General features: G+C 25.9%; 2 protein-coding genes across 3 annotated transcripts in view; one reads left to right on the top strand and one right to left on the bottom strand.

The window, feature by feature from the left end:
- LOC122509109 (protein dopey-1 homolog) overlaps window positions 1-22,305 on the top strand; it is a 62,573-nt gene that overhangs the window by 34,313 nt on the left and 5,955 nt on the right. The window contains exons 14-23 of one of the 2 annotated variants that reach the window (XM_043622901.1): window positions 7,612-7,768; window positions 7,892-8,263; window positions 8,341-8,479; window positions 8,557-8,728; window positions 10,822-11,033; window positions 11,447-11,599; window positions 13,551-13,746; window positions 16,806-16,817; window positions 17,568-17,735; window positions 17,924-18,035. In XM_043622901.1, coding sequence (XP_043478836.1) covers window positions 7,612-7,768; window positions 7,892-8,263; window positions 8,341-8,479; window positions 8,557-8,728; window positions 10,822-11,033; window positions 11,447-11,599; window positions 13,551-13,746; window positions 16,806-16,817; window positions 17,568-17,735; window positions 17,924-18,035 — 1,693 coding nt within the window. The remainder of the gene's footprint in view (window positions 1-7,611; window positions 7,769-7,891; window positions 8,264-8,340; window positions 8,480-8,556; window positions 8,729-10,821; window positions 11,034-11,446; window positions 11,600-13,550; window positions 13,747-16,805; window positions 16,818-17,567; window positions 17,736-17,923; window positions 18,036-22,305) is intronic. The other variant, XM_043622902.1, reaches the window with a different exon arrangement.
- On the bottom strand, window positions 20,408-22,018 carry LOC122509111. Its single transcript, XM_043622906.1, has 2 exons — window positions 21,551-22,018; window positions 20,408-21,231 (listed from the first exon to the last, which is right to left on the bottom strand). Exons 1-2 carry the CDS (start codon window positions 21,612-21,614, stop codon window positions 20,657-20,659), a joined length of 639 nt encoding a protein of 212 aa, XP_043478841.1. The 5' UTR covers window positions 21,615-22,018; the 3' UTR covers window positions 20,408-20,656.

Genomic DNA, 22,305 nt, shown 5'->3' with positions numbered 1-22,305 from the left:
ACCGCAGCGCACCAAAACCATAGTGGAGCTGCTGTCACATACGTTGTTCCGCTACAGTCCCAAAGGTCTCTCAGTGTATAAACATTTTAATTGTCAGTATCCTCAGAAGTGATCCTAAGAATGTCGTTGGTCATTGTAACAGGGAAGCGGCACATTGAGGCTTCGCGTTGACGTGACGCGCAATATTCAACAATTAATTTCTCGAAAACAAAAAACGTTTTTTGAAAATCAAGTATTTCGTCGACAAAAATCCCACACTTATAATAATAAATTGTCACTCGGCAATGTTAGTTGTCTTTTTTTAAAGTTTTAAAAGATGATCAGTATTTATGACGTTAAAATTAGTTTGTTCGTAAATAAGTTTTCACATTGAAAAGTGTATACAGTCAATATTATTATTATTTATTTGACACAGAAAAAATTGAGGATATAAGTGACATAAGAACAATTATGCCAAATGTGAGCTTTAAAGTAGAAACGATTTCGAAATTTAATGGATATATTTCTGATGCCAAGAACTTTGTTAATGTTAGAGAGCATTGATGATAGGTGATCGTTGAAACTGAGGTCGCGAGTCGACGCCATTTTGGGGACAACATTAATACGTTGAAAGATTTTGAGATCATCAACAAAAATTAGTGCACTTGACTTAATATTATCAATTATGTTAGTAAATAGGGGTGATTCCAGAGAGGCGCCTTGGGGTAACCCTTGTGTAGGAACAAATGTAGGAGAACGGTAATTTTCTGAGACAACTCTATGGGATCTATCCTTTAAACAATTAATAATTAAAAGTTTCAAGTAAATGGGTATATTTAGTAAGTCAAGTTTCCTTTTTAAAATTAAATGACCGATTGAGTTAAAGGCTTTAGCAAAGTCTAAATATTTTAATTTGTTCTCGAACTTTAAATTTTGGAGGAAGAAAGGATAACAATTTTTCGTCTTAGTTATTTTCTGTAATGAAAGTGAAAAAAAGCTCCAGCAGTAAAGAATTACTGTATCGAGAGGTTAAGTCCAGAATAGATACATAAAATTATCTAGAGCCTCGGAAAATAATGAATTGTCTGTGAATGCTATAACAGATCTTTTATTAATTATCAAATTAACTTGTACCGACCGTTTAATGATACACAACACAGAAAACCTTAAAATATCTGAGAGGAGATTCCGCTTCAGACTTATAAACCGACGGATACAAACGACGGCGAAACAAGAACGATGAAACTTGGACACAATGACACCAACGGCGACTCTTACAAACAAATTCGACAACACAAACAATAAATAAATAAAACTCGAAATTCACTAAACAATTGCTAATTTATTAAAACCAAAACTCACATACAAAACGACTCTACTAAAACCCTGAGGTTTCCAAAAGTGGAAACCCCGATGAAAACTCTGCCCTACTAATTGAATGATGGCCCACGAGCTACTGAAGAATGAATGTCACGTTGACCGGCTTCTTCCTTCTGTTTCATCCTTTTCTAATTTTGATAAGGGCCCACATATGACCCTCTCACTTTCTCCAATGGACAGCGAAAACCTGTAAAGAAAACTCGGGAGGGACTGCAGAGATTCGGGACTTTTCGCAACCTCGCATGCGCAATTCATTTTCATAGAAATTTTCACAGAGAATAAATCCCTTGACCAAATGAAATTTAGATATTCCCAATGATAGGAACCACACAAGATTTATGTAACGAAATGCTTCGTTACACGGAGAAAAATTATTTTTAATGATTACAATAGTCTACATTACAGCGCGGATATGTGACCACTTTTTGGAATGATTACGAAGACTATGTAATGTGTTAAGAATTTAGTAGGAACGATTACTATAGCTATTGTAAGGGATACCTTCATGTTTGTACTCCTTACAACAGCTATAGTAATCATAACAAAAAGTGGTCACATATCCGAGCAGTAATATAGACTATTGTAATCAGTACGAATAAATTTTTCTCCGTGTACAACTTTAGGTATAAAAAGTTGCAGTAAAATATGTTTGTCAGATTTCTCACAATTTGAGATTGAAGACCAAGAATATTCAATTTCCCATAATACTCAGTGATAAATGTGGAAAAAGAAAATTATTTATAGGTATATCTTTTGTCACAATAAACATCTAAAAATTTAACTGCATGTTCTTTAAACCATTATTTACCAGTATATCAAGTATCATAATTAACTATTTGTTATTTCTATTTGCGAGAGAAACTTCTTAAAATAAATGATGGGATCTGAAAAATGTTTAACGAAACATTGTTATCAATTTGACCCTTTAAGAAAATATAAATATTTTATCATGCATATAAATCACACAGAAAAAACTAGAAACTACTATCTTATTTTCTGTAAATCGATGAAATTGTTTCAACACTTCAAGCAGTATGCAAATATTGTTTCTAGGGAGCAATTGTTAACGGAAGAATTTCAAACATTTTTTACGAGTCAGTTTGCAAAACGAAATACAGATTTTTATAGTTATTGTTAGCTTAATTATGTAAGCGATATTACGTTCCCAAGTGATATTAAAATGTCCTTAAAAATCATAGTAAGCATTGGAATAATAGTCTATATCAGAGTTGTAAAAGGATGTGATGATGACAAATGGATAGAAAGTTTTTCTAAAAGTATTCAGAACGATCAACAAATACATCAGGTTACATTTTTGATTGACGACAAAATTGTATCATCAATCAGAGTTCTCGACAAATTGATTCAAAAATTAAGCAGAAACATTCCAGTTCGGAAAATTGGTGTACCAAAATCAAGAAAACCAACGACGTCGGATTTTATTACACATAATCCACGAATTTCGCTATTTATTCTTACGGGTTCGCACGATGATCCACAATTATCAAGATCATTTGATTTTCTGGTAGAATTATCAGAAGCGAAACGTCGACCGAAGTGCTTGCTAGTTCTTTACCAAAAGATTACAGATTATCAGCAATTTTTCGAAACTCTCTGGGAGCAACAATTTATGGATGTTACTGTCATTGAAATTGGTAAATTTATTAATAAAACAAATTTGAATAATACCCAAAAATTTTATCCTAAAAAGACAAATAAAGTGCTTCAGTACAATCCGTTTTCAAAAAAGATTACCAAACAAAGAGTTACTGCTGCTAAAACAGTTTGGTTTCCGGAGAAGTTGAAGAATATGCATGGCTATCAACTAAAGGCATCTCTGTTACCAGTTCCTCCGGATGTATTACCAAAAGAAAATTTGTCAGACAAGAATATTGGATTATCGATCTCGAAAATCGAGTGTTTGCAAGAAGTGATAAACTTCACGCTTGTCGAATCAACACTTCAAAAATTTGGTAGCCTTACGTGTAAAATAGAAGGTAGCACAGGTGTTGTTCGAGCCCTTTTTACTAATGAAATTCAGATGATGGGTTTAGAAAGATTCAGAGGATTATGCAATGGCAAAGGCATTGAATTCAGTAAAGGTTTACAAACAATTGATTTTGCACTGATTGTTCCTCTTATGAGAGAAGACAAACAATCAGTAAAATTCAGCATGCAAATAGTAAATATCTTATTAGTGATGATTTTGCCTGTTATTCTTTGGATTCTGTCAAGAGCAATGCGGTTTCAGAAGAAAAAGTGGAAAATCGACTACTTGATACGAATTGTTTTAGGAACATCCACTCCTCAAGAGCCGGTAACAACACTGGAAAGAATAATTTTCGGAACATTTCTTATCGGATGTTTAATGTTCTCATCGGATATTATTTCATCCATAACGGAGGCACACCTAGAAACAGTTACAACCTTCAAGTACGAAACTTTGACCGATGTTTTGAACTCGGATTTGACGATTATAATTGCACCGAACAATCTAGTTGCGATGGAAAACACTGTTGATGGCATTGAGCAACAAATTCTGAAGAAAGCAATCACTGTAAGAAATCCTGATTTTACATGCTTGGATTATTTAGTGAAGTACAAGAATACTTCTTGTATTGCTGAATATGCAATAGCAGAATTCATGCTTCAAAATTTGACAAACAGTAGGCCACAGGCTGTAAAGTTTTTAAAGGGTAGATTTCTGAATGGACCTGCAGCAACTTTTCTTGGCGCTGGTTCGCCTTATGCTAGACGTATGGATCAAGTAATTCAAAGAATTATCGACAGTGGTATTAGTAATAAGTGGAAGGAAGCATACACTTCTAGAAAAAACAATTTAAAGCAACTGACATCCAGTGTTTCCAGTCAAGAGAAAGAAATTAGTTTTCGTCAGCTTTTTATTTTGGTTCTTGTTACTGGATTGTTTTGTTCGTCTCTAGTGTTCTTTTTTGAATTAGTAGTGTATAATATAAGAAATTAGTTACACGAGAATTTGTTTATTTTTTTATATGCTACACAATTGGAGAGGTGGATGCTATAATGGGATACGCGCCATTTACTTTATATGATGCGGATTCTTTTATGGCATCTAACCTCTCAATTGCGTATGAGAAAATTAAGTTAATCGCATCAAATGTAAGACCATCAGTTTCAATTTGTTAAATCGTTATTCCTTCTTAATGTTTGATAATAACGAGGATTTTGTCATGAATGATCTATGCTCAACTTTAGCACAAGTTTTTAGTAATTTTATATATGTGACATTCCTCTGTACATCTTCCAAATGACATTACGCGCAGTGCACGGAGACTGAGTCTAGTGTTATTTGTAAGATAGGTCTCTGTTCACCGTTATAATAGATAAAACTGTTTCTCTATTTTTCTGAAACTGTAATTGAATCCGTTTTAATATTTTAGGAAAAGATAAAAATAAAATTTTAGAAATAAGTTCAGAGAAAGTTTGAAATAATTCTATATTTCTTACAAAACATTTAATGTTTACGCAGGTCCGTTTCATTCTAACTATTTTTATTAAATTATTCTCATATCCTCAATCATTGAACAAATTTTGTAATATTCCTTAAATAAAGTTTTTCCGTGCGTACAAAAGATTGTTATCTTCTTGACCTTTTAGAAAATTGTTCACATTTTATCGTACTTGCACATCAAAAAGAAAAAAAATTTCCTTATGGGTTCCACTGATAAAAAAAAATAATTTATGATGTAACACCCATTATTTACTATCGATTTATTTCCTGTTTAGCTTCTATATAAAATTTTCGCATTCAAAGACAAGCAAAATGTTGCTTGCATAAATCACATTGTTACGAAAGATTTTGCAACTTGGCTTGCAATTAATATTTATAAGTTAAAAAAATGCTTTTTCAATTTAATATTATCTGAATTATATCCTTGTCATTATCTTCACAAGTGACCCTAAATATGTTGCCGAAATTATTATCCCACATGGGATTAATAATTTTTAGTGGACTTGTAAAAGGATATAATGATGGCAAATGGATTGAAGGTTTCTCTAAAAGTATTCAGAACGATCAACAAATACATCAGGTTACATTTTTGATTGACGACAAAATTGTATCATCAATCAGAGTTCTCGACAAATTGATTCAAAAATTGAGCAGAAACATTCCAGTTCGGAAAATTGGTATACCAAAATCAAGAAAACCAACGACGTCGGATTTTATTACGCATAATCCACGAATTTCGCTATTTATTCTGACGGGTTCGAACGATGATCCTCAATTTTCAAGATCATTTGATTTTCTGACCGAATTATCAGAAGCAAAACGACGACCAAAATGCTTGCTACTTGTTTACCAAAAGATTACAAATTATCGGCAATTTTTTGAAACTCTCTGGGAGCAACAATTTCTGGATGTTACTGTCGTTGAAATGGGTAAATTTATTAATGAAACAAATTTGAATAATACCGAAAAAGTTTATCCCAAAAAGGCTAACAAAGTACTTCAGTACAATCCTTTTTCAGAAAAAATTACCAACAGAAGGGTTACTGCTAAAACAGTGTGGTTTCCAGATAAGCTGAAGAATATGCATGGCTATCAACTGAAGGTATCTCTGTTACCAATTCCTCCAGACGTATTACCAAAAAGAAATTTGTCAGACAAGAATGTTGGATTATCAATCTCGAAAATCGAGTGTTTGCAAGAAATGATGAACTTCACGCTCGTGGAATCAACACTTTCAGAATTTGGTAATCTGACGTGTAAAATAGAAGGTAGCTCGGGTGTTGTTCGAGCCCTTTTTACTAATGAAGTTCAGATGATGGGCTTAGAAAGATTTAGAGGTTTGTGCAATGGCAGAGGCATTGAATTCAGTAAAGGTTTACAAACAATTGATTTTACATTGATTGTACCTCTTGTAAAGAATGATAGACCAGCTGTAAAAGTCCACATGCAGTTAATTAATATCCTCCTAGTGTTGATTTTTCCCGTTATTCTTTGGATTCTGTCAAGAGCAATGCGGTTTCAGAAAAGAAAGTGGAAAATCGACTACTTGGTACGAATTGTTTTAGGAACATGCACACCTCAAGAGCCGGCAACAACACGGGAAAGAATCATTTTCGGAACATTTCTTATCGGATGTTTCATGTTCTCATCCGATATTTTTTCATCCATAATGGATGCACAAGTAGAAACAAAGTCTTCCTTCAAGTTCGAAAATCTGACCGATGTTCTTAACTCGGATTTGCCGATAAAAATTACAAAGAACAATAAAGTTGCAATGGAAAGCACTCTTGATGAAGTAGTGCATCAAATTTTAGAAAAAGCAATAACTGAGGATGTTGTTGAATTTGAATGCCTGGATTATTTATTGAAATTTAAAAATACTTCCTGTATTGTCGGGAACGCACAAGCAGTTTACATTCTTCAAAATTTGTCAGAGAGTGGACAAAAGTTTGTAAAATTTCTAAAGGCTGATTTTCTGACTGGCCCTGCAGCAACTTTTCTTGGTGCTGGCACGCCTTACGCCAAACGATTTGATCGAGTAATTCAAAGAATTATCGAGAGTGGACTTAGTAATAAGTGGAAGAAAGCCTACTCTACTGATACGAAAGTTTCATCAACCCAAATCGACAATTCTGAGAAAGTGGAGTTGGCTTTGAGTTATATATTAATTATTATTCTTGCTATCGGATTCGTTTTGTCGGCTCTTGTTTGCATTCTGGAAATTATTGTACATCGCTTTAAGAAGAGACAAGGTTTGCTGTGTCACCGAATTTTTAGTAGCCACAGACAACTTTTTTAAACAAGTTTGTTGTAAGATCAAAAAGTTTTGCTATAACGGCGGACATATACTTTTTCACTTTTGTTGGTTGTCTCCACAAAAAATTCGCTGTCTCTGCAAACATCTCAGCAGTGGTGACTGCTAATAGCTGATAGGATTTTCCTTACTTCGTGTTAAGATTTAGTAGTAAAGATTATAAAAATAGGATATGATTTAATGGAATTATTTATACTTATTTTAACAAATATATTCTCTCTACATGTTGCTGTGAAATTGTCTACCTTTGAGAAGTTTCTGTTAACATAAACATTTAATAATAAGTAGGAGATTCGAACACTAACCGAAGACCACATCTTGAGAACTTTGACTACTATTTGGTTCTAAATGTTAGAATTAATTAACGGCTCCTTGATACATTTTGTTTGCGTAAGAATTAGTAATTTTTTGGGGACTTTTTTGATTTTTTGTTTTTCTTCTTTCTCAGCGAACAAGCAAGTTGCGTTGTTGGAAGTCCGAGAGTTGTCAAGCACCAACTTCTTGAACTCCTGTCGCCAATTTCTTTTCATCACGGAGTGAACTTTCTTGCTGCTGTCGCCGTTGCTTGGCACGAGAGGCGACTACCTTCGGTCAACACGAAAAGAGTAATTTATTTTTTATCCTTTCTTGACTATTTTTATCTAGTGATTTATTAAACTTTAGGAGTAGACAGTTGAAGTTGTGTCACATCACGTTGCGCTGAAACTATTAATTCTTTATTTTTGCAGGTAATTCCGGAGGCTTGTCCAAATCAGCAAGTGATTGTTCATTTAGTGAGCGCAATTCGTGTGATGCCATTTGACACTTTAGTTCAAACGGTGCAACAAGTTGTGAAAGGTCCACCTCCAATTCAGGGTGTAAAACAGGATTTTTCACTGGAAGTTTCAGTTTTGGAATTACTCTACGTCTACATGCAAAGTAATAATTCCCAGTCGCTCATTGAATCGTGGACATCATTGCTTGGTTTATTAAAAGATGGTTTATCACTAACGGCACCGGCACAGTTTCTCCTCCTCGCTATTCTCAATGAATACGTACAAAAATGTCCGCCGATGCAAGAGAAGAAGGATATTCGCGATTTGCAGGATATTTCTGCAAAGGTTAGAAAACAACCTTTTGTTATCAAACTATATTGCTCTTTGACTATGTATTTAAAATTTTCTTTTCTAAATTGCAGTTAATTGAATCGTGTTCGCAAATTGCCGGCGCATGTTTGGAGCAAACAACGTGGCTGAGGAGAAATTTGGCAGTACGAGAAGACGCATTCGATGCTGCCGAGGTAACGTCCGAAGGAAAAGAGGGAAAAAGCGGTGCCGGTGAGTATATCAATATTAGATAGATATATAGATAAATATTATACGAAAAAAAATTTATTTTTGTTTTTCTTTTCTAGTCACGCCTGGAACACCGCCAAATTCTGCCTACAGTGTTCAAGCCCAAACTGTTCTCGCAGAAATTTTAGCACCTTTATTGGACGTTAGTTATGGTTCTCAGGAAAAGGAGAGAGTCGCAACTTTATTGACGAATCTTATGTATAACGTTACACCGTACCTAAAAAATCACACGTTAGTAATTTTTTTTCTATTTTAATTTCATCTTAACCTTCGGAGAACACACCTCTTTTTTAGATCATTTTTCAAAGTTCAACGAATTTTAAACTTTTCATTTCTGATCCGACTGAAGAACTTTTTTAAATATAGTTTAAACTCTGTAAAATAAGTCTGTATACTTTAAAATCCTTATAAAGAACATTAAACAATAGATAAAAAGCTTTTCGTAAAAAAACGTGGGGTCAGAATGACCCCATGTGTTCTCCGAGGGTTAAAATTATATTCTTTTCAATTCGGTTAATTTTTTTTATTTAAAAAAATTTCAATTTTACTTTTTAGTTAGTTTTCGAAAATTACTGCGTATTTTAATTGAATTATCTTTATTTCTTTTTAATTTTTTATTCCTTCCTTGTTTATAACTAACTAACAAATGTTACCCGCGAAACGTGATATTCAATTTATTATTATTATAAGCAAATTGCAAAATTTTTTATTTTCAAATATGAATTTTTCAATAATTTCAGATTCAAACTTTAAAAAAATTCAATTATTAACTAATTTACTAATTAATTATTCTTGTTTATTAATTTTAAAAATTTTAATAAAATTCTTCACAAGAATTCAATTATTTCATAAATAATAACATTCTTCGTAAGAATTCAATTATTTTTATAAATAGGTAGTAAAATTTTTTGCGAAAATTCAATTATTTTTAAACAAAATTTTAATAACATTTCAGGAACGAATACAATTATTTTCTAAAATTTTAATAAATTCTTTGAAACAATTCAATTATTTTTTTAAATAGTAAAATCTTTGCAAAAATTCAATTATATTTAAAAAAACATTCACGAAACAATTTAATTTTAATTATAAATTTGTAGTAAAATTCTTTGGAAAAATTCAATTATTTTTAATTCAATTTTAATAACATTTCATAAAATAATTCAATTTTAAAAAAATTTTTAATAATATTTTTCGAAAAAATTCAATTATTTAAGTATATCTTAAACAATTTCATGAAAGACTTTAATTTTTTTCTTAATTCGTTATAAAAAATTTCAATAAAATTCAATTATTTTCTAAAATTTTTTTAAATTCTTCGAAAAAATTCAATTACATTTGTAAATAGTTTTTTTTCAAAAAAATTTCAAGACAGAATTCAATTATTTTCTTAAATCGTTATAAAATCTGCAAAAATTCAATTATTTTCAAAAAAATGTCACGAAAGAATTAAATTTTTTTCTCAATTCGTTGTAAAATTTTTCAAAAGAATTAAATTATTTTCTAAAATTTTAATAAAATTCAAAAATTAAATGCTTAATTTCAATTATTAACAATTACGATTATTTTAAAAACTTGAAAGAAATTGTTCATAAAATCCAATTATTTTCAAAAATTTTAATTAAAATTATTAAAGAAACTGCATTATTTAAAAAAATTAAATGAAATTCTTCAAAAGAATTTAATTGGAATTTTCAAAAAATTTTAATAAAATTCTTCACGAGAAGAATTATATTAATTTACATCAATATATTAATTTTAAAATTGAAAATAAGAAAAATTATTAAAAAAAATTACGAAACAAAAAAGCAAACAACTAACTTCAAACTACGAACAGTTCACCGGAACACAACGATTATTTTTATAGAAGATAGATTTTAATTCTTTTTCTTTCAATAAATTAACTTTAATTTTGAATATTTCGAATTTTCCCGGAATTATTTTTATCATTCAATTCTTTTATTTTTCCTTGTAATAAATTAATGTTAGATTTTAATATTGTTCTCTTGAATAAAATATTCCTTTTATCATTTAGACTAATGTTTTAAAATTTTAATTCGTTTTTGTTTTAATTTAATTTTAATTTGTGACTCTTCATTAGATTAAATTGATTTTTTTGGTCATTTTTTATAATAATCTTTAGTTATTCAAGAATTTAAATTTAAAGAATTGTAAATTTTTAAAAATTGAAAATTAATTTCAAAACATTTTATTATTCTGTTAATATTTTGATACACTTTTCTATATTCTTTTGTTACAAAAATAAAATTTATTGCTTTCTTCTTGAGTCTAAAACTTAAATTGTTTGGATTTTTTTGCAATAGGACGAAAAATATCGCTTCGTTCACTGCCTGCTCACAGCTTTTGAGTTCCTTGTCGGGATATCAGTACACGAGGAAAGCTTGGCGAAAAGATGTCCTCGAATTACTGCTCGATCCTGCATTTTTTCAAATGACTCCTGCTTGTTTGCCCTATTGGCGAACAATAATTGACAATTTAATGACACACGATAATACGACTTTTAGAGATCTTCTCAGTAAGTTTTTCCACTTTTTATTGACTTCTTTTCTTCAGTTTCACTTTTTTTTGTTACAAAGATGTAATTAACTTTAAATAAATTTAATTATTTAAAGTAATTAAACTAACTTAATCGATTTAATTAATTAATTAATGAATATTATGAATTAATTAATTAATAGTAGGTAGTTAAATTAGTTTAATTAAATTAATTAATTTAATTCAAGTATTAAAACTACATTAAAGTTAATGATAATTAATTTGAATTTGAAAAATAAAGTAAAATTATTATTTTTGAACTAAAAATTTGTCAGAGAATGTTTTTTTAGTCTTGAATTTAATTAATTTACTTTTTATAATAATTTAGTTAATTTTAAATGAAGTAAGTAAATTATTTCATCATCTTTAAGTATAAATTTTTCTTTCTTGTAGATAAAGTTTCTTTAGCGCAAAGCAGTAGTATCAGTATTTTCTCATCCAAAGAACAGGAATACGAACAGAGAGCGCAGTTTTTGAAAAGACTCGCTTTTGTTATACTTTGCAGTGAAATGGATCAATATCATAAATATATGCCAGAAATTCAAGGTAATTTTATAATCCCTTTTCTAAATTTAATTATTTTTCAAAATATTTATTTTCAATTACAATGAAATTTTGAGTTAAATAACTTTTAATTATAACATGGTTCGTACTTGTCTACTGAAACCTACTATTTACTATTTTTTACGATTTGCTACTATTTGGATACATTTTTTCGATTTGTTCCTCTAAAAGCGACTTTTTTTCTTTTTTTTAAGAATTTGCACAACAAGAGCAATTTCAGTTAAGATTTTAGAAAATAATGGAATATCAGAAGAGTTATAAGTAGGCATTTTTAGAAAAAATTAAATTTCAACAGGTTTATAAATTAAAATCTTCGGAAATTATTAATTTTTTATTTTTCTAAAAAATTGTTAAACTTTTTAATTATTTAATTTAAAATTCTAAAAAATAATTGAATTTTTAAATAAAATCTTGTTGTAATTTTTAGAAATAATTATATTTCAAAGTTTTTACATTGAAATTATTTTAAATTTTCATTCTTATGAGAAAATAAATATCAGAGATCACAGTTTGTCCCCTTTTTTTCTCTTTTACGCTTTTTTATCTCGTTAAATTAATCAAATCCCCTAAAACACCTAAAATAATAAATTTTCTCCTTATTTTCAAGAAGAACTTGTAAAACTAAAAGTTGTCATTTTTTGTAAGAGTTAGAAAAATTGTTAGTTATGCTTGAAGAACAAATTTTTACTTTTATCAAACTTTGGAAAAATTTTAATGTTTTGAAACTTAAAAGTCTTTTTCTATTATGTATCAGTCTTTAAACTTAGAAATTTTTTCACAAAAGGCAACAAATATAAAATAACTTTAAATTTTAAGAAAAATTCAAAGTGTTTGGAAATTTTGACAAATTGTATTAATTTCAGAAAATTTTTACTAAATTCAAAGTATACTTTACTAGGTAATTTAAAATAAAATTTACTACGAATAATATTGTAAAATTCACTCTGGAAATAATGATTTTTAATAGCAAAATTTACTATTTTCAAGGTTAATTTTGTTATAAAAATTATTCAAATTCCCCTCCAACATTACAATTAGCTATTAAATGAGCGTGTCAATGCAAGAACCGGTCGTACGCTAGGGATACACATATGGCGTACGACCGGTTCTTGCATTGACACGCTCAAATATTCTTATTTTTAAAGTAAATTTTACTAATTTTGAAATAAATTTTTCTATTTTTTATAAAAATATTGTCTTTGAAAATATTAAAAGTTATTTTGGAAATAACAGTTTTTAATATTAATTTTGACTGTTTTTGAAGGAAATTTACTAATTTTTTTTCTGAAATTTACTTAGTATATCGTAAAATTACGGACTACGGCAAAAGATTATACAAAGTACCAATAATCAACAGAAAAAGTTTAACAAACAAAAATAATTTGATTTAACAAAGCTTAAAAATTCCCCTTTTTTATTTAATATTACATGGAAAAATTATTTTGATCCCTAAAATAACAATAAGTATTTAATAATATAAGTCAGTTGTCAAATTTAACTCTTTTATAGCTAAATTTTTACTATTTCTTTTCAGACTCAAAGCAACTTTTTGATACTTATTTTAGAATAATTAACGATTGCGAAGCCTGATTATAATTAATTTTGTGTTCCTTAATTTTCAAACATTGTTAATGTTTTGTAAAATAATTTTTGAAATAATAAATTTTATAATTGAAATAAAATATAATTGATAAATAAATAATTAATAAATAATTTAACAAATAATTTAACAAATAAATAAAATAAATAATTAAAATTAATAAATAAAGAAAACAAAAATAATTATGTAAATAAAATATGCAATTCAATAAAGAAATACAAATGTTAATTTACTGAAAATCATAAAATAAATTTTTATTTTCCACTTATTTTTTTAAATAATTTTTTTTTTGCTTGAAAACTAAGATTTTAATGTAAATTGAAATTTTTTCAGAACGTTTGGCGGACAGTTTACGTCTTCCTCAAGTGATACCGTCAATTCAGGCTCAAGTTTTTTTGTGTTTTCGTGTTTTACTATTGCGAATGTCTCCGCAACATGCGACTTCATTGTGGCCTGTTATTGTTAGTGAATTGGTTCAAGTTTTTCTTCACATTGAACAGGAACTCACAACCGACACTGAAGAGTTCAGGTATGAAATTAAAAAACCTTTTCTTTTTGTTATTTCATTAACATTGTCTCATTATTGCTTGTAGTCTTAGGCTTTTTGCATGTTTTCACAAATTGCTCAATCCTTTTTGGGGTTTTTTTTGTCTTTTGTTTTTTTCTATAAAAGTCACTCATTAATACCTATTGGATTTTAAAACAGTTCTTCTCTCTTTATTGTTACATATTATTTATTGTATTATAAATTGAATTTTTTATTTTAAAAACAATTCTTGAAAATTCATTTTTAGTTGCTTCATCTATTCGGAAATTTTCACTATAAACTGTTTTTTCTTCATATTTTAAAAAATAAGAATAATAATAGAAAACTAAAATTTCAATGTTTAGTCGCTTTGTTTTGATCCAATTATTAATGAGAAAGATTAAGTTGTAAGTTTAATTGAAGACTTGTAATTTAGTTAGTGGCAAAAACCAGAGCATCTGCTTTACTAACTTCATTTTTCATGTATTGTTTATGAGCGTCCAAGATTTTGTTAATTACTTTCTTTATCTTTAGAAAAAAATTTAAATTTGAGAGTTTAATAAAAGATACCTTTTTTATTTTTATTGCAAAAATTTTAATTTTTAATTTGCTAAAAAGAAAGTTTACTTAAAATTTCTATGTTTGTTAAAAAGTATTTTAAGAAATAAAAATCAGTAAATAAGAAGTATAAATACAAAAATAAGAGTAATAATCAGTTTTTTTTTAAAAAAAGGTCAGTAAAGTCCTTAATTTGTTTAAAAACGACGAAAAGTTCTTAAATTGTACGATATAATATGGAGAATTTTAAAAAAATTACATAATGATTGCAGAAATTTAATTATTTTCAAAAGTAATAAAATTCTATACAGAAATTAAATTATGTTTAAAAAATTTTTTAAATTCTTGTCCAAATTTCAATTATCTTTATAAATACCTATAATAAAATTCTTCTCCGAAATTCAATTAATTTTAAAAATTGTAATAAAATTCTTGGCAAAATTTCAATTAATTTTAAAAATTTTCTTCAATTCAATGATTTTCAATATGTATTATTTTAATAAAATTTTCCAAAAGAATTCAATTATTTTGAAAAAAATAAAAGAAAAAATTCTACGTAAACATTTAATTATTTTCATAAATAATTGTATTATTTATTATATTATTGAATTTCACAGAAATTCAATTATTTACAATTTTTTTTATAAATTTCTTCGCAATAATTCAATTATTTTCATAAATAATCAAATATTTACAGGGATTCAATTATTTTCTTAAATAATAAAATTCTTTTTAGAAGTTCAATTACTCTCACTCATCGCAGAATTTCAATTATTTTTAATACAATTTTAATCGAATTCTTCGAAAAATGTAATTATTCTTAAAAATTTTATTAAAATTAGTCGAAAGAATTCAATATTATTTAAAAATTCGATGATAAAATTCTTTATGAGAATTCAATTTTAAGAAACATTTAATTAGTCAATAAATTATTTATTTTTCCATTTAAATAATTAAATTCTAGTAGAATTTTTTTATAAAAATTGGTTTAAAAATTGAATTTCAGTTAAAATTTTAGATTATAATTAAATATTAAAAGAATTACAGCGCGAATTTTTAAAAATAATTGAATTTTGGAAAGGTTTCAAATTAAAATCTTTGAAAATCTGAAATTTTCATATTTTTTACTAACAATTCTGTGGATTTAATTTTTTTGAAAAAGTTGAATTGCGAATTCTTTTTTGTAATATTTGAAGTTATTATTTTCTAATATATATTTAATTGAAGAATTTCCGAATAATTTAAATTTTGTAAAATTTAATTGTAAACAAATGAATTTTAAAATTCTCAAAGAATTTTATCAAAAATTAAATAATGGATTTATGGAAAAATTTTAGTAAAAAAGAAAAAAAAATTAAATTTTGGAGAAGTTATCTACAAATTATTGCAAAAATTATTTTCAAAAATAATAAAATTCTTCTTAGGGATTCAATTATTTTCATAATTAATAAAACTCATTGAACAATTTCAATTATTTTTAATACAATTTTAATCAAATTCCTCGAAAAATGTAATTTAAAAATTTTTTCTTAAAAATTTTATTAAAATTCGTCCACAGAATTTAATTACTTAAAAATTTGTTGAAGAAATTATTTAAAAATTCAATAAATTATTTATTTTTGTATTTAAATAATTGCATTCTAGTAGAATTTTCTTATAAAAATTGATTTAAAAATAAATTTCTGTTGAAATTTTATATAATAATTGAATATTAAAAGCAATATAGGCCTGAATTTTTAGAAATAATTGAATTTTAAAATTCATTTTTTTGAAAAAGTTCTTCAAAAAAATTCTTCAATGAAATATATATTAGAAAATAAAAAACTTAAAATAATATTTTTATTATTTTAAGTTTTTTATTTTCTGATATAAATTTAATTGAATAATTTACTAATAATTGAAATTTTGTAAAATTGAATATTGTAAACAAATAGATTTGAGAATTGTTAAAGAACTTTCTCGAAAATTATTAAAAATAGTTGAAATGATGAAAATAATTTTGAAGAAGTTACAATAACAATAGTCTTATAATATAAAATAATAATTTTATCACTCGGTTATCTTTAATTATTATAAAACATGAAGAAATCGATTACTCCGATCGATATCGTCATGTTTTATAGTTATGAAAAAGTTTAATTTATAGTTTTAAGTAAAATGTTCTTTTATTTGACTCGGTCTGGTTATATTTTTGTTAGTAATTGGTCCGTAATTTTTTATTTTTGGTCCGTAAAGTCCGTATTTTCAAATACATTCACTGGTTCGAGCCCTGAATAATAATAATAATTTTAGTAGAATATTAAAACTCATAGATTCAACCTAACAAATAAACTGATGAAATTGAAGTTTCTTGACGCTTTTATGTTATCGATGTTTAATGTTAAAATTCCCCACTAACAAAAATAAATAGCTAATGAAGTGATGTTTTTGGCTCTGTTTTGGCATCCGCGATTTGATGGAATTTGTGGTGCTACCATGTTGGTTGATTGGTGTTGGGATGGCAGTCGTCAGAGCAGGTAATTGAAAACCTTCATGAAATTCGATAAAATGAACATTTATTTCCCAATATATGCGCTTTTTTCATTCACTTCTTATCATTAGAAATTATTTTAAATAATAAATAATTTCAAGACGTTAAAAATATTTCTAAGTAAAAGTGAAAATATTTTATTTTTCAAGAAATCAATTATTATTCCTACAGATGGCAAAATTTTAATATTCATATCTTCACGTCTTTCAGAATTTTAAGAAATAAATGATTTGTTTAAGTAATAATAATTGAGCATGAAAGTGGGCACAAAACTTACAATGCAATTTATTAATTTACTTAATTAATTTAATAATTATTAATATTTAACCAGCACAAGCTAACAGGAAAAAACTTTTTAATAAAAATTAAATTTGTCATTCCACACAAATTTACAATGAAAGATAAATTTATAAAAATTTTATTTCTTTGAAGAAAAAATTTTATGCATTTAAAATTGAAAAAATTTTTCTTTAAAATTGTTATTATGTAGGTTTTTGAAATGAAAAAAAAATTTAAATCATGTTCCATCGGCTTCTGTGATTCTTATTAGCTTCGAAATTTCTTTTCTTGAAAAAAAATTAAATTTAACTTTCGAGTTTTTGTTTGTCATTAAATTTTTATTGCGATAAATGGAGAAAAGATTTTTTTTTAAATTTGAATTTCATTAAATAAATATTATTTAAGATGACTAATAACAGATTTATTAATTTAAAACTTTCGTTTTTTTATTTAACAGTTCACATATAAAATTGCTGTCAGCTTTGGACTCTTCATGGGCTGTTAACGCGAGTAATGGTTTACAAGCTCACGGTCATCCACATTGGTTGCAACTGCAATTGGCAGCCGCAAAATTACTCGATTTGGCACTTTTGTTACCGGCTCATCGACTTCCTCAGTTCCAAATGTAAGTCGAGTATTTTTTAATTCACAGTGGAATGTTTAGAAAATAAAAAAATGGACAATTCTGTTACCAATCGATTTTTCAAAAATAACGATTTCCAAAATGTAAAATTTACATTTCAATAATAATAGTAATAATAATATTAATAATAATAATTTGTTTTAAATTAATGAAAAAATTATCTTGTTTAGGTATAAATGGGCTTTTGTTGGCGACGCTGCAGCAATTGGCACTGAAAATAATAATTTATCTTCTGATTTTGTCCCACATATTACGAGGATAGCAAAACTCATGGATAATAAGGTACGATAATTAAATTCTAAAATTTATAGTTGTAGTTTTACAGAATTTAATTTAAAAGAATTTTCTTTAATTTGATTTTCACACTTTTGAATAATTCTATTTCACTAACAAATTGTTTCGAAAATTCTTTAATGTTACTTAACTTTAATTGCAACTTGAAAATTAAACTTCTGTCAGTACAAGATTCTTTTTTTTCGATCTAAAAATAAAAAGAAATTGAATTTTAAAAATTTTAATTGAACTGAACAATTATCCCAAGTTAATAAAATTTTTAATTTTTTATGCATAGTAGGTTAAAATTAATCAAAGAACAAAACTTTTTTCATTCATAATTTTCAGATAATTTTTTCTATTTTGAGGAAACAATATTTTTTCGAAAACATGGTGTTCACTTTATAATTGTTATGCAAATTACAAAATTTTTTATTTTCAAATATAAATTTTTTTAAATAATTTCATAATCAAAATTTAAAAAATTCACTTATTAAGTACAAAATTAATTATTACTGTTCATATTTTCAAAAATTTTAATAAAATTTCACGAAAGAATGCCATTATTTTCTAAAATTTTAATAAATCCTTCTAAACATTTCAATTATTTTTTTAAATAGTAAAATCTTTACAAAAATTCAATTATTTTCAAAACAATTTTAATTGAATTCCTTGAAAGAATTCAATTTTTTAAAAAAATTTTAATAAATCCATCGAAAAAATTCAATTATTTAATTATAAATAGTCAAATTCTTCCCAAGAATTCAATTAATTTTATAAATATAATAGTAAAATTCTTTGCAGGAATTCAATTATTTTCAAAACAATTTTAACTGAATTCCTCGGATAAATTCACATATTTTTAAATATTTCCATAAATTTAATTTATTTTCTAAAATTATTTTCAAAAATTTCCATAAAATTAAATTTCAACAAGAATTTAAAATTCTCTAAAAAATAATCCAATTATTCTCAAAATATTTTTAAAAAATTCTATATAAAAATTAAATTACTTTCAATATAATTTTTAAATATATTCGTCAAAAAAATTGAAAGAATTCAATTAGGATTTTTAAAAATTTTAATAAAATTTTTCGCAAGAATTCAGATATTTTCCTAAATAATAAAATTCTTTGAAGGAATTTTATTATTATCAAATTTTTTGATAAAATTCTTTGCAATAATTCGATGATTTTCAATACATTAATTTTAAAATTGTAAATATTTGAAAAGAAAAATTATAAAATAGTTAAGAAACTAAAAAGCAAACACAACAAATTATTAAAGTGTCAAAATAAATTCAACTGAAAAGATTGTGAAAAAATTAGAAAAATTTTATTTTCGATTTGAAGTGAATTTTTTCTTTGTTTAAATTTTTCAGCTTAAATATATTTTATCAATTTAATAATTTTTTTCTCCAGTTTAAAAAAATTTGTACATTTCACCAAAATGAAAAAAAAAAAATTACAATGACCTAAAAATTATTAATTTTAGTTAACTTGGGAAAATAATTGTTTGCTTCAAATAAAATTTGCAAAAAGAAAATTTTCTTTTTATATTTAGACTGAATGGAAAATTTCTTATACTGACAAAAGCTCTAGTAACAAATTAAAATTAAATTTACATAAAAATTTCTCGAAACAATATTGTTAACATACCTATTTAACTTTCTTCATTCGGATTTTAATTCAAATCCTTCGATTTTCCGAATTCTATTAATAACCCTACAAATAAAAATGAACATTTTTTTTCATAGGACAAGAAAAATATCTCTAGAAGTAAAAATGTAAAATTTTATTTCTCATAACATGTTTTTTTTCTTTCTCTCTTTCTAAATACTATAGAATCTAACAATTATTAGAAAAATAGAAAGAGTTACAATAAAGTTAAAATTATTAATTCGCCTTACGTAATAACATATAATATATTATTTTTAATTTTTATTTAAAGTTGTTTATTACTAAAATTAAATGTCTTGAAATCGTAAACATAATCGACAGGCATCTTATAAATTTCAATTAAAATAAACAATTATTTTTTCAAGTGAATAAAAGTTAAAATTTTTCAGGTAATTCTAAATTCATCTTTTTTGAAAACTAAATGTTTAATTTTTAATATGGAGACGTCAGTGCGATAATTGTTACATTTTCGAAAGAAATGAAACTGGAAAAATAATGAAGAAATATAATTACTATGTGAAATAACTTTTTTCTTGATTTTCTACTTTGTTTGAATTTTTAAACTCTAATTTATTTCGACAATTTAATAATTTTAATACTAATGCCTCTACTTTAAAAGAAATTAATTTTCGAAAAGATTTGCAACTATTTTTCAAAATAAACAAAATTGCTGACAAAAATTAAAAGTATTAAATTGAAATTAAATTCACCAAATTCTATTAATATTCCTAGAAGTAAAAATAAATATTTTTTAACATTATCCAAGAAAAGTATATTCTGTAGGAGTAAAAATTTGAAAAAATTTTTCAAAACATGTTTCGTTTCTTTCTTTTTCAAAATAATATCCACAATTAAAAAATAGAAAAAGTTACAATAGCCTGAAAATTATTATTATAAATACAACAATGAAAAATATTAAATGAATTACTTAAAATTGTTGAATTATTAAAATTATGTCTCGAAATCGTAAAAATAATCGACAGGCATTTCACATTCCGATGGCAAGACACATTTTCCTGTTCTTTTGTCAAAGACAAAGTCTTCTCTACATTCACATCCACTTTCACATGGCAAAAAGCAATCAACGGAATTTTGCTCCTCGCAAGTGAATTGACAAAGACAATGTGTCCAAATTGATTTCTCATTGCATTTCCGTTCAGCACTATCGCCAAATATGTCCAATTCATCATAATCGTAACCGGGAATTCGATGTTTTGTGTAACGATAAATTTTCTCCTCATTCTCGTGCCAAATTTCTCTCTTGGGCGATGATGTTGCTGTTTTTAAAGAATCAACAAAGAAAATTTGTGAATATTTATTTGCCGACGTGTCGATAATATTTCGATTATCGAATTCTCGTTTATCATTAATTCCTGTTTCATAGAATTCGGAATTTCCCACTTTTTCATTAACTATGTAAAAGTCGCCATTATTCTCCATTGACAGTTTAGTTTCAACATTTTTTTCTAATTGATTTGAAAAATCATCGTAATATTCTACATCATAGTCAGAGTCATCAATTTGTTCTAGAAATAAACAAAATTTTCAACTTATTCAAAAAGAGTAATTTATATTTTTCGAAATTTAATTAAAATTTTTTTATTATTTTTTCATTTTTTTCTCATTTGCTAATTATTTTTTCATAAAAAATAAAATAAAATAAATACTGCTATAATTGTCATTATATTAAAAAAATAAATATTCAAAATAAGTTTTACATTATTTATCATAATTATTGAATAATAATTGAGGAATAAAAGAAATGTGAAAATAAAAATTAATATTAATATGAAAAAATACTTGGAAAATAATAAAAAGAAATGATAAATATTTTGCAAAACTTACGGGCATCGGTTAAATATAAAATACCCATGAGAATCAGGAACATAGTGGCGCTTGATTTAAACATTACAAAGGAAGATTTTCTACTAGACGTCAATAAAGGAAGTAAAATCTAATAATACGATACACATTAAAGACAATGAACCAGCTCAATGAATTTATAAAACGAGAGCCTTAATTCGTCAACAAAGCTATATCATCATCGGTTCATATTTAGAAACTCTTCTTCAATTGCATTCATTGTACAAACATTGTTCCTTCAAAATTACATTTCTACTATTTTAACTGTCAAATTTATTTTTTAACTGAAAATTTCAACTGTAAAGAATTAAAGATCACGAGAAACTGAAAGATTCACCTGAACTGCAAACTTTGTACAAAGTTTATTTTTGCAACTAAGCCAATAACCCTTGAGCAACCATTTAAACTGAAAATAAATTTACAATTTTCGTTGTTTAAAATTTTACTTCTTAATTTATTTTATTTTATTTATATTTTATTTTTATTAATATTATTATTATTTTGAACATTATTACCATAATTACCGTTATTATTTTTATTGTTAATTTAATAAAATTGATTTAATAAATAAATTGATTTAATTCAATTTGATGGAAAAGGTTTGAAATTGAAAATTTCATTTCATTAAAATATTTCTTTTTTGACATTTAATGAATTTGATGATTTTTTGACAAATTACAATTAAACGTAGTATTAAACAACACGTGTTTAAAGGAGAAAATATGAAACTAAATATT

Source organism: Leptopilina heterotoma, unplaced genomic scaffold, assembly GCF_015476425.1.
Source record: "Leptopilina heterotoma isolate Lh14 unplaced genomic scaffold, ASM1547642v1 Lhet_6, whole genome shotgun sequence".
In the NCBI taxonomy this organism is placed as follows: domain Eukaryota; kingdom Metazoa; phylum Arthropoda; class Insecta; order Hymenoptera; family Figitidae; genus Leptopilina; species Leptopilina heterotoma.
This window is presented reverse-complemented; position numbering and strand designations above follow the sequence as displayed.